This window comes from Salvelinus fontinalis, chromosome 20 (genome assembly GCF_029448725.1).
Source record: "Salvelinus fontinalis isolate EN_2023a chromosome 20, ASM2944872v1, whole genome shotgun sequence".
NCBI lineage: Eukaryota > Metazoa > Chordata > Actinopteri > Salmoniformes > Salmonidae > Salvelinus > Salvelinus fontinalis.
Genome location: NC_074684.1, coordinates 27,665,887 through 27,679,495, shown reverse-complemented (window position 1 = coordinate 27,679,495; position 13,609 = coordinate 27,665,887). Strand labels below are relative to the sequence as shown.

The following is a 13,609-nucleotide window of genomic DNA, read 5'->3' as shown; positions in this document are numbered from 1 at the left end:
AACCTCTTTAACAGACAGAAGCATCTTCATTGTTTTCACTGCTCTATTGACAGTTGACAATAGCCCAAGATTCTACAAATGGCTCCAACTTGAGACAGCCCTTTAGGTAACTATGAGAACTTAAAAATTAGAACTCTGAATTCCCCCGTTGACCAGTAAAATCAATGATCATGTTTTATCTCTTCTCTATGCATGTTCACAAAAACAGTGTTATATAGTAGTCTTGAACTGTTTATGATGAAGGAAATAACCCCATTACAGGATGAACCATGTAGTTCCTACACTCTTACAACAAAAGGGATCTTCGGCTATCCCCATAGGAACCAAAAGGGATCTACCTGTAACCAGAAAGGGCTCGTCAAATAGTTATCCTATGAAGAACCTTATTGGTTCTAGATAGAACATTTCTTTCTAAGAGTGTATGAATATTGACCTCCTCATCTGATTATGGAGATTTATGCAAAGAAGAAGTGGGTTACTGAGAAAATGGTTGAGGTCAGTAAACTCTTGTGCATGACTCAGGCTGTATACACATTCCACAGAAAAATACAGTTAATCATTTATCGGAAACATAAAAACAAACAAAACCCAGACACGTCCAGAATTTGGTTGCTTTCCTCCTCAAGTGTTTCACTTTCCTTGTCTAGTAAACCATCTTCGATGTGTTTTGCTAGACTGTGTTGTGAGTGGTAACATTTAATCAACCAACTGTGATATGTGTGTTAACAAGCTAGCAGCATACATCCTGTCTATATTCAAAGGTTTGATAGATTGGACATTGAACTGAAGTGAACGCTGCCTCTGGCTTGTTCATCACATCACACAAAGACACGTGTTGTGCCGTCTGGGGTAGACAGGCAATAAATGAGTGGAGTTTGGACCTGCAGAGCTGAGGTCAACATAGGGAATATTTACTTCACCCTTCACAACAGAAGAGGTGGTGGTTGTCGTCATTCGAGAGGAATTGAGAGGGGTTCTAAAGCATTCAGACTATTTATAGACTCCACTAACCCATTCAGAAAGGACAGGAAACACCCTATCTCAGGAAAATAGATTCATGAGGAAAAAGGATTTCCTTGATCACACAAAACAATTGTGTGTTTGTGAGTGTGTGTGTGTGTGTGTGTGTGTGTTCTGGGAAAAATCCAGAATTAGCGTAATAGTAGCCTATCCTATCAAAACAACCAGTGACAGACAGTGCCTACTCTTCACAGATCTCTCCAACATTTGGGGACTAGCAAAGAGGTTACAGGGTTTCCTTATGTACTGTAACAGGGTTAATTAATGGCATGTTTGTTCCCATGGAAACCATTCTTCTGACTGATATACACTGGATGGGGACACTATGTCCCTAGTGGCATCCTATTCCCTATATATTGAACTACTTTTGAACAGAGCCCTAGTGCACTTTAGCGTGCCATTTGAGACTCAGCCACTGAAGAGAAAGTTTCCATGCCCTGCTATTTTGAGGAATGATTAGACATAAAACTGAGTCATAATAATAATACTAAATGAATAACAGCCTCTCCTATCTATGTTCCTATGTACGTCAGAGAAACTAATGGTAACACGTAACCAGGATGTATGGTTCTGAGTGAGTCAGTTCAGGCCAACCATTAGTGCGTAGTGATAATGTGGTCAACCATTAGTGTGTCATGCGTGGTGATAATGCGGTCAACCAAATCAAATCAAACTTTATTTGTCACGTGCCGAAAACAACAAGTGTAGATCTTACCGTGAAATGCTTACCGGTACTTACAAGCCCTTAACCAACAGTGCAGTTCAAGAAGAGTTAAGAAAATATTTACCAAACACCATTGCTTGCTGTTTGGGGATTTAGGCTGGGTTTCTGTACAGCACTATCAGATATCAGCTGATGTAAGAAGGGCTATATAAATACATTTGATTTGATAAAGTAAAAAATTAACACAATAACATGGCTATATACAGGGGGTACCGGTACGGAGTCAGTGTGCGGGGGTACAGGTTAGTTGAGGTATTTTGTAAATGTAAGGTAGGGGTGAAGTGAAGGGGTGAAGTGACTATGCATAGATAATAAACAGTGAGTAGCAGCAGTGTAAAAACAAGGGGGGGGGTTCAATGTAAATATTCCAGTGGTCATTTGATTAATTGTTCATCAGTCTTATGACTTGGGGGTAGAAGCTGTTAAGGGGCCTTTTGGACCTAGACTTGGCGCTACGGTACCGCTTGCTGTTCAGTAGCAGAGAGAACAGTCTATGACTTGGGTGACTGGAGTCTCTTGACAATTTTATGGGCTTTTTCTGACACCGCCTATTATATAGGTCCTGGATGGCAGGAAGCTTGGCCCCAGTGATGTACTGGGCTGTACACACTACCATCTGTAGCGCCTTACGGTCAGATGCCGAGCAGTTGCCATACCAGGCGGTGATGCAACTGGTCAGGATGCTCTCGATGGTGCAGCTGTAGAAGTTTTGAGGATCTGGGGACCCATGCCAAATCTTTTCAGACTCCTGAGGGCAAAAAGGTTTGGTCGTGCCCTCTTTACAACTGTCTTGGTGTGTTTGGACCATTCTTTGGTGATGTGGACAGCAAGGAATTTGAAACTCTCAACCCGCTCTACTACAGCCCTGTCGATGTGAATGGGGGCCTGTTCGGCCTGCCTTTTCCTGTAGTCCACGATCAGCTCCTTTGTCTTGCTCACATTGAGGGAGAGGTTGTTGTCCTGGCACCACACTGCCAGTTCTCTGACCTCCTCCCTATAGGCTGTGTCATTGTTGTCGGTGATCAGGCCTACCTGATCTACCGCCGTCAGCAAACTTAATGATGGTGTTGGAGTCGTGTTTGGCCACACAGTCGTGGGTAAACAAGGAATACAGGAGGTGACTAAGTACACACCCCTGAGGGGTCCCAGTGTTCAGGATCACCGTGGCAGACGTGTTGTTGCCTACCCTTGCCACCTGGGGGCGGCCTGTCAGGAAGTCCAGGATACAGTTGCAGAGGGAGGTGTTTAGGCCCAGGGTCCTTAGCTTAGTGATGAACTTTGAGGGCACTATGGTGATGAACGCTGAGCTGTTGTCAATGAACAGCATTCTCACATAGGTGTTCCTTTTGTCCAGGTGGGAAAGGGCAGTATGGAGTGCGACTGAGATTGCATCATCTGTGGATCTGTTGATGCGGTATGCGATTCACCATTAGTGTGTACTGCGTAGTCATAATGTGGTCAACCATTAGTGTGTACTGCGTAGTGATAATGTGGTCAACCATTAGTGTGTACTGCGTAGTCATAATGTGGTCAACCATTAGTGTATACTGAGTAGTGATAATGTGGTCAACCATTAGTGTGTACTGCTTAGTCATAATGTGGTCAACCATTAGTGTGTACTGAGTAGTGATAATGTGGTCAACCATTAGTGTGTACTGAGTAGTGATAATGCGGTCAACCATTAGTGTGTACTGCGTAGTGATAATGTGGTCAACCATTAGTGTGTACTGAGTAGTGATAATGCGATCAACCATTAGTGTGTACTGAGTAGTGATAATGTGGTCAACCATTAGTGTGTACTGAGTAGTGATAATGTGGTCAACCATTAGTGTGTACTGAGTAGTGATAATGTGGTCAACCATTAGTGTGTACTAAGTAGTGATAATGCGGTCAACCATTAGTGTGTACTGAGTAGTGATAATGTGGTCAACCATTAGTGTGTACTGAGTAGTGATAATGCGGTCAACCATTAGTGTGTACTGCGTAGTGATAATGTAGTCAACCATTAGTATAGCATCCTGCCAATAAACCGTTCAGCACATCTGTTACGTGTAAATGAAGCTGCCTATCAAAACTATCTTCCTTTATTCAATACAATTACTTTGAAGACGTTCTGGTGGTGTCATTAAGCTGTAATCAATTTAAACAACATGACCTTGTAGTCGTTAGTGACCGGTGGTCACACATAACTGCAACAGGTAGGTAAGTGTATGTGACGTGTCACCCTATGGACTGTGGTAGTAGGTGGGCCCCTAATAATAAGGAACAATTCAAAAAGAAACAGGAAGAGGAGGTTGATCTGTTTCCTCAGAGGTTTGGTTGGGTTCACTCCTGATAAGCTCAACCAATGGCAGAGGGTTGTGATGGTAAGGCGAAAGAGTCTTATGACGCAGACTCAGGTGTCTCCAAGATGAAACTTGGGTTGCATCCTAAATGGAACCCTATTCCCTATAGTGTGCTACTTTTGACCCATGGGGCTAAGGTCAAAAGTAGTGCACTATATAGGGAATAGAGTGCCCTTTGGGACACACCCTTGGCGTCCTCCTCCTCCCTCTAAACAAGCACATAAACTGGATGCTCCTGTCCTGTGGGAAGAAGTTTCATGCATACAGTCTTCCTTATCCAAAAGATAACAGTGAGTGTGTTATGTCACGCCCAAATGAAAAATATCAAAAGGGCAAATCTATAATTATCTAATAGAATAAGGATAACCGCTTGATAACAACCCTTATTTCAAAGTTATTAATGTATGTCTTTCTTTTCTTCAGTAAATAACTCAACAGAATTGGGAGTTGCATGACCTAAATCTATAGTCTTGAATCTTTATTTTCAATCAATCACAATCATCCTCTATAATCGCACCCGCCAGAAGTGCATGGGAAAATGCAGACTTGCCTGAGCGTGTTTCTCACAAATGTTTACTTCTACTGTATCTGACTTATGCATTTTCAAAGTTCATCTCATATATAAGGGGCAGGATATAGAAAACATATACTTTTTTACTGTTCATTGTCAATTATTTCCCTGTTATTACTATTATTACTCTCTGTTTATTTATGTGTTTATAAAAATCAAATCAAATCAAAATAAATTGTCACATGCGCAGAATACAACAGGTGTAGACCTTAAAGTGAAATGCTTACTTACAAGCCCTTAACCAACAATGCTTTAAGAAGTAAAAATAATAATAATTGTTAAGTAAAAAATAGATGAGCAAAAAAGATAAAATAAAAGTAACAAATAATTAAACAGCAGCAGTAAAATAACAATAGTGAGGCCATATACAGGGGGTACCGGTACAGAGTCAATATGCGGGGGCACCAGTTAGTTGAGGTAATTTAGGTAATATGTACATGTAGGTCGAGTTAAAGTGACTATGCATAGATAATAAACAGAGTAGCAGCAGTGTAAAAGAGGGGTCTGGGTAGCTCTTTGATTAGCTGTTCAGGAGTCTTATGGCTTGGGGGTAGAAGCTGTTAAGAAGCCTCTTGGACCTAGACCTGGCGCTCCGGAACCACTTGCCATGCGGTTGCAGACTGAACAGTCTATGAATAGGGTGGCTGGAGTCTTTGACAATTTTTAGGGCCTTCCTCTGACACCGCCTGGTATAGAGGTTCTGGATGGCAGGAAGCTTGGCGCCAGTGATGTACTGGGCCATACGCACTACCCTCTGTCGTGCCTTGCGGTCGGAGGCTGAGCAGTTGCCCTACCAGGCAGTGAAGCAAGCAGTAAGGATGCTTCCTAAATACCTGACAGACAGCTTCACTAAATTATGTCACTATATTTACACACATTTGAAGGTATGCCAAGAAAGATCTGAGATATAGCTAATTGAAATATTGACGGCCCACAAAACAAGCGGCATATGGCATTCATAACATGCAACACATCAGCCCTCGATAGACGGCTTGGGTTCTTTCACTGGGACAACCCTCCTAGGACAATTAAAGGAAGACAGCAGTACCATGTGAATAAAGACAGCTTCCTTCATTGCCATCTACTAGATGCTAATTCAAGGGGCTCTGATGCTCCACTCTTCTTAATGGGGTGAGCTGCTAACAGGTCAAGCGTATCATAATGTCATCAATCACAGCTTAACGACACATCAATATGAACGCATGCCGTAAATGCTGACACAATGGCCATGCAGGGGTTGTGTGGACTGTACTGTCAGATCCTCTACAGACGCTATCTCATCTAGGGTTGCAAAGGGTCGGAAACTTTTCAGTGAATTTCCGGAATTTTCCCAGAAATGTTTCATGGGAAGTTAAGCCTGGGAATTTTTGTCATTTCGCTTAAATTAATTTAAAAAGTTAGCTTGAAACAGTGAACCTTTTTTGTAGGATACACATAAAGCAAGTCTAGGTCTTGTGGCATATTTTAGTTAAACTATCCCCAATTCAATGGAATTGCAACCCTTTGCATGCACAGTGCACTCTTCCATCTCATGTACAGCTGATTCTCAAGATCTTGCACACTAGTGAGATGCTATTGAGCCCACACTATTACACTGTCTGGGCTAAGGACTACATGCTTTCTGGTAAGTTTTGATTATAATACTGGGTGGGGTGAATATATTTTATATGACATACAATTACTTTTTGTTAACTAGTGAATAGTAGCCTACAGCAAAGTGTGTTTAAATAATTTTTAACTTGTTAAGAATTTCTGCTAGTTAGTTTTTGCTACCATGTGGGTTTTAGCTTGCTTGAGCCTGATAACTGAGTGTTAATTCACCTGTTTCCATACATGTTACATTTGAAAACATTTATCTTACAAATGAGTTGTTTAATCCAACTGTTTAACTATTTATCTGTACATGGAATTGTATTTGGGTTTTTTTTATTCATTTTTTTCTAATCTTTACAGGAAAATGCCACGGGCACTATCTGATGTGTGGAGACATTTCACTGCAGCTAATGTAGAAGGAAAAGCTGTGTACATTTGCAAATACTGTGCCAAAGCATATGTGAAGAATGCAACAAAGATGCAGAATCATCTGGCCAAGTGCATAAAGTTCCCTCAGCACTCACAAAAAGCAACATCTGACAAAAAGTCCCTCTACTTCTATTTGAGGTGAAAATGATGAATCAGACACCTTATCGATAGCAACAGCTCATGGTCCTCATGGAATCAGAAGTTCTTTTGACTTAATGGAGGAACGTAGTCAGAGAAATGCTGATGAATGTCTTTCTCGAGCTGTGTATGCAACTGGTTCACCTCTGATGCTCACAGGCAATGTGTATTGGAAGAGATTTCTGAATGTTCTTCGCCCAGCATACACTCCTCCAACCAAACATGCTTTATCTATTAATTTGCTGGATGCAGAGTTCAACAGAGTTCAAGTGAAGGTCAAGCAAATCATAGAGAAAGCAGACTGTATTGCAATCATCTCTGATGGGTGGTCGAATGTTCGAGGGCAAGGAATAATTAACTACATCATCTCCACCCCTCAACCAGTATTCTACAAGAGCACAGACACAAGGGACAACAGACACACCGGTCTCTACATTGCAGACGGGCTTAAGGCAGTGGGCCACAGAAGATATTTGCACTGGTGACAGACAATGCTGTGAACACGATGGCTGCTTGGTCTGAAGTGGAGGAGTCCTACCCTCATGCATTGAATCTGCTCCTCAAGGACATCATGGCACTGAAAACAATGGATACACTCTACAAGAGAGCTAAGGAAATGGTTAGGTAGGTGAAGGGTCATCAAATTATAGCAGCAATCTACCGCACTGAGCAGTGAGAAGAATAAGAGCACCACATTGAAGCTTCCCAGCGACACCCGTTAGGGTGGTGTTGTCATCATGTTTGACTGTCGCCTGGAGGGGAAGGAGTCTCTCCAAGAAATGGCCATTTCACAGTCTGCCGATATGGACAGCCCCATCAAGAGGATCCTCCTGGATGATGTATTTTGGGAGAGAGTGGTAAGCAGCCTGAAACTCCTGAAACCTATAGCAGTAGCTATTACACGGATTGAGGGAGACAATGCCATCCTGTCTGATGTTCAGACTCTGCTTGCAGATGTAAGAGAAGAAATCTGTACTGCCCTGACCACTTCATTGTTGCTCCAAGCAGAGGAAACTGCAGTTCTGAAATACATCAAAAAGTGTGAAGACTTCTACCTGAAGCCCATACACGCCGCAGCGTACATGTTGGACCCCAGGTATGTTGGGATGAGCATCCTGTCTGGTGCAGCGATCAACAAGGCCTACTGTATGGTGTCATCACTACCGTGTCTCTCCACCTTGGCCTGGATGAGGGCAAGGTTCTTGGCAGTCCTTCAATATTCCCTTTCTTTTGTTGTTCAGTGAAATCATCCCATGTGAAGAGTCAACTCATTTCATTAAAGTTCAATTCGTAACTAAATTGTTTTTTAAATTTCTATTGGAAGGATTTCATAATTTGCAATTATGTCTACTTATGATGAGGTAAAAGTTTGTTTCTGTCTCCATGTGATATGGTAAATATATCCAATGCAAAAAATATCTACATTTAAATTGTATTAATATTAATTTGCATATATTTCCGTTAATTCCCATATATTCCTGTTAGTTCTAAAGGAAAGTTTCCACCTCTGAATATTCCACAAAACGTGCAACCCTAGTCTGATCTAAACACAACTAATAGTTTATAACTAATAATAAGGTAGGCTTATATTGTAAGGGCATAAGCAAGGCTTTCCCTGGTTCAGTGTTGCTGGGGCATCACCTAAAGGCAGTTTCCCACACCATTCCATTGGAATCAACACAGTTGAATTCAAGGCATTAGAATAGATACATTCAGAGTTACACATGGCACTTATCGTAAGAGTAGGGGTGTTAACCCCGGTGTCCTGGCTAAATTCCCAATCTGGCCCTCAAACCATCATGGTCACCTAATAATCCCCAGTTTACAATTGGCTCATTCATCCCCCTCCTCTCCCCTGTAACTATTCCCCAGGTCGTTGCTGCAAATGAGAACGTGTTCTCAGTCAACTTACCTGGTAAAATAACGGTAAAATAAATAAAAAAATAATTTAAAAAACTGCTCAAAAAAATAAAGGGAACACTTAAACAACACAATGTAACTCCAAGTCAATCACACTTCTGTGAAATCTAACTGTCCACTTAGGAAGCAACACTGATTGACAATAAATTTCACATGCTGTTGTGCAAATGGAATAGACAAAAGGTGGAAATTATAGGCAATTAGCAAGACACCCCCAAAAAAGGAGTGATTCTGCAGGTGGTGACCACAGACCACTTCTCAGTTCCTATGCTCCTGGCTGATGTTTTGGTCACTTTTGAATGCTGGCGGTGCTCTCACTCTAGTGGTAGCATGAGACGGAGTCTACGACCCACCCAAGTGGCTCAGGTAGTGCAGTTCATCCAGGATGGCACATCAATGCGAGCTGTGGCAAAAAGGTTTGCTGTGTCTGTCAGCATAGTGTCCAGAGCATGGAGGCGCTACCAGGAGACAGGCCAGTACATCAGGAGACGTGGAGGAGGCCGTAGGAGGGCAACAACCCAGCAGCAGGACCGCTACCTCCGCCTTTGTGCAAGGAGGTGCACTGCCAGCGCCCTGCAAAATGACCTCCAGCAGGCCACAAATGTGCATGTGTCAGCATATGGTCTCACAAGGGGTCTGAGGATCTCATCTCAGTACCTAATGGCAGTCAGGCTACCTCTGGCGAGCACATGGAGGGCTGTGCGGCCCCACAAAGAAATGCCACCCCACACCATGACTGACCCATCGCCAAACCGGTCATGCTGGAGGATGTTGCAGGCAGCAGAACGTTCTCCACGGCGTCTCCAGACTCTGTCACGTCTGTCACATGTGCTCATGTGCTCAGTGTGAACCTGCTTTCATCTGTGAAGAGCACAGGGCGCAGTGGCGAATTTGCCAATCTTGGTGTTCTCTGGCAAATGCCAAACGTCCTGCACGGTGTTGGGCTGTAAGCACAACCCCCACCTGTGGACGTCGGGCCCTCATACCACCCTCATGGAGTCTGTTTCTGACCGTTTGAGCAGACACATGCACATTTGTGGCCTGCTGGAGGTCATTTTGCAGGGCGCTGGCAGTGCACCTCCTTGCACAAAGGCGGAGGTAGCAGTCCTGCTGCTGGGTTGTTGGCCTCCTACGGCCTCCTCCACGTCTCCTGATGTACTGGCCTGTCTCCTGGTAGCGCCTCCATGCTCTGGACACTACGCTGACAGACACAGCAAACCTTTTTGCCACAGCTCGCATTGATGTGCCATCCTGGATTAACTGCACTACCTGAGCCACTTGGGTGGGTTGTAGACTCCGTCTCATGCTACCACTAGAGTGAGAGCACCGGCAGCATTCAAAAGTGACCAAAACATCAGCCAGGAAGCACAGGAACTGAGAAGTGGTCTGTGGTCACTACCTGCAGAATCACTCCTTTTTTGGGGGTGGCTTGCTAATTGCCTATAATTTCCACCTTTTGTCTATTCCATTGGCACAACAGCATGTGAAATTTATTGTCAATCAGTGTTGCTTCCTAAGTGGACAGTTTGATTTCACAGAAGTGTGATTGACTTGGAGTTACATTGTGTTGTTTAAGTGTTCCCTTTATTTTTTTGAGCAGTGTATATTGAAGGCAATAGAAGTTTGCCTCTGACTTTCACACTAAGATGTCACCCTGCCTCCATAGGTTTAGTGATCACCAACAGAAGGGAGAAGTGTGCAGCCCACAATAGAATCCACTCCGCATGGTGATGCATTAGGAATTGTAGGAATTTCTTTTGTCATATGTGACAGGACAGGAGTAGGGGTTCATAATGCCTGAAATCCACTGCCATGGTTATTTAGGCACACTATTCAAAGGAGTCAAGTGTGGACATGGATTTTGTAAAGCATAATAGGAAATTAAATGTGCTGATTTAGATGAAAGGGGCAATATGCAGTTGAAACAATAACAAAGCACCCTCCACCCCTGTTTCGGTAAAAAGCTGAGGGATGGGGCTAGAGAAACAAACCACTCTCAAATTCATAGCCAGAGCTATGGATGCAAGGACTAGCCATCCATGATATCAAAATTATAGTTTTAGGCATGTTTTTTTAGGCATGCTATACAGTGTTTGTTAAGATTTACAATGTTTACAACCATTGGAGTAAAACAAGCTTATATGTTAGGTTCTGATGGGGTTGAACTAAGCTCATGATGCATTCCAGAGTTATATTCTTCAAGAATCAATGGGTATATATCATTCATTTCTAAGTAAAAAAAAAATTGATGTAGAAACTGCAGATTGACCCTTTTAAGGTAGCCTACCAGTGGGTTCATAGAAGATGACAGTTGAGCTTTGGTTGTCAAAACCATATAGTGAGCACATGTACGTTAAAGTAAACATAAACCCTTCTCCCCGTTGGCACACAATTTCCTTTCATCATCAAATGTAATTTTAAAATGGCTTTAAAGATGAGACTTAATAGCTGCCCAAACAAGCAATAAAACACTATGTTACAAAGTATTAATACGATACCTAGGCTGCTTCTAATAGATACCTATCGTCAAATGCAACTTTTGTTGCTATTTGTAACACGGTTATTCACTCATTCTCACTCAACATTCTCAATACGGGGCAATTTTGAATTGTACGTTGTTGGTAACTAAAACCAATGAAAATCAAATCAAATCAAATTGTATTTGTAACATCCTTCGTCAACAACAGGTGTAGACTAACATTGTTACGCTTACTTACGGCCCTTCCCAACAATCCTGAGAGAAAAAAACATAATTAAAGCAGAAAGTTTGACAATTAATTAATTAACAGGCAATTAAACTATGCAATAACCGAATAACGAATTATATAGCTAAAGTGAAACAAACATAGGCTATTCAAAAAATGTATTACACATTAGGCTAATATAATGGTAACAGTGTATGTTAGAATTAGGAAGGCTAATCAACTCACCTCTTATCCAATCTACAACTTGTTTAGAAGTCCACTTTGTTATGGGATCCATCTTTGAAATGGTGCTCTCTAAAATTGAACCGGCTTTTTTTTCTTTGTCTTTTAAGTTAGCTTTGATGAAAAATCAGTATTTCCACATAGTAGGCATAATAGACATGTAACTACGACCAAATTACATGGACATAGTCCTATCACGCACGCCTCTCCCGCTACAGCCCCGATGACAGACCGATCGCATGTGGGGAAACAACAAGTTTACAGTGGAGCGGCGCAAACCTGAGAAGGGGCGGGAGTATCCGATTACAGTTCAGGTCATCAACCCTATTCAACTAAAACCGTTACATATATCAATTCTACTAGAGTCTATTGCAGGCAAATAGCGAAGTTTATTGTGAAACTTCATGAATCAACAGGTTTCTGTGACAATAATACAGTACACTAACCTAACCTAACCTAGTATTATGAACAACATGTGTCGTGTTAGAAATGTATCTCAAACTTTCGCAGGACAGATTCTCACACAACAGTTTGATCTAGTGGTCTCTAATTAGACTCGTCATATAAGTCTTAAACCATCTATTCATGTGTTGGGTGTTGCCTGATGAGACTTTTTTAGATCCCAAAAGTTTCCCATGGGAAGAGTGCAGGCAACATTGATGTGGGGGCAGTGATATCACACAAGACACGCGGGGACAGGACTTTTAAGGGTTTTATGGGGACTTTGGGTTACATGGGTTATGATAATACTTTTTAGATGACAAGGGTGTAAATGAACAACAACACAATTTATTGTTGGTGGGTGTCATGTTTAATTTAATCAATAAGTTCATAATACTTTTTTGGGAGGACTGGATAAATGACAGGCTTTGCCACTTATATCTAGAAACATCGTAGCATTCATTTGTCTGGCAATACAATCCACAACCTGTAAAACATAATGAGAAGTAAAAGTTTTATTTAAGGAAAGACTGCCCTCTTCTGACAACAGGAAGTTGGTTGTCTTCTGCTACTGTATGTAGACTAGCTTACTACCCACTGGGCTCACTTGGGTTAAATCAATGTTGTTTCCACGTCATTTCAATGGAGTTACCTTGAACCAACCTGTAATACACTTTGAATTGATCAACCCAGTTTCACAGATTATTGTGAAATAGACACGAAGTAAATTTTTTCATGTGCAGTACACAATTTTCTATACAGTGCATTTCAATCACAGATAAAGACAGTAGGTTACTTAATATGACAGAAACAAGGGAGGTCCGTAGGGGAGTATGGGTGGGTGTCCAATGCGAACGTCTAGCAACCCAAAGGTTGTGTGTTTGAATCTCGTCACGGACAACTAGTATTTTCGCTAATCAGCTACTTTGTAACTACTTACTAGTTTTTTAGCTACTTTCCAACTACTTAGCATGTTAGCTAACCCTTCCCTATAACATAACTCATAAACCTAACCATTTCACTTCTTAGCTAGCATGTTAACTAGCCCTAAACCTAAACCTAAACCTAACCCCAACCTTAACCCCTAGCCTAGCTAACGTTAGCCACAACAAATTGGAATTCGTGTAATGTACCAAAATTAGTTATGAAGAAAGAAAATCATGTAATACACACAAAATGCGTAATGATGAAAATCGTGTAATATACATGAAAAAGTGGGCTTTTTCGGAGGACTGTCAAAAAATGTGTGTCTATTTCACAATAAACTGTCATAATGTGTCGGAAATTATGTCTGTGCCCATTGGGTAGTAACAGCTGTAGGATTTTAATTTGAGCCGGTGTTACAAGGGCACTGCGCTCAGGTTGATCAATGCAGCAGTTTGTCCTTCAGTTGGTTTTGTTGTTAGGAGTGGGAAACCATGTCCTTCAGTTGGTTTTGTTGTTAGGAGTGGGAAACCATGTGCTTTATGAGAGCTACACAGAGAAGAAAAATAGACATTCT

The 13,609-nt window shown here is 41.9% G+C and overlaps 1 protein-coding gene across 2 annotated transcripts in view; it reads right to left on the bottom strand.

Moving 5' to 3' along the window:
• The window catches only part of LOC129817623 (connector enhancer of kinase suppressor of ras 3-like), a 54,724-nt gene extending 42,802 nt beyond the window's left edge, over positions 1-11,922 (bottom strand). For both annotated transcript variants that reach the window (XM_055873052.1, XM_055873053.1), the window contains exon 1: positions 11,671-11,922. In XM_055873052.1, coding sequence (XP_055729027.1) covers positions 11,671-11,722 — 52 coding nt within the window. In that variant the 5' untranslated portion in view covers positions 11,723-11,922. The remainder of the gene's footprint in view (positions 1-11,670) is intronic.
• Between the last annotated feature and the right edge of the window lie 1,687 nt (positions 11,923-13,609).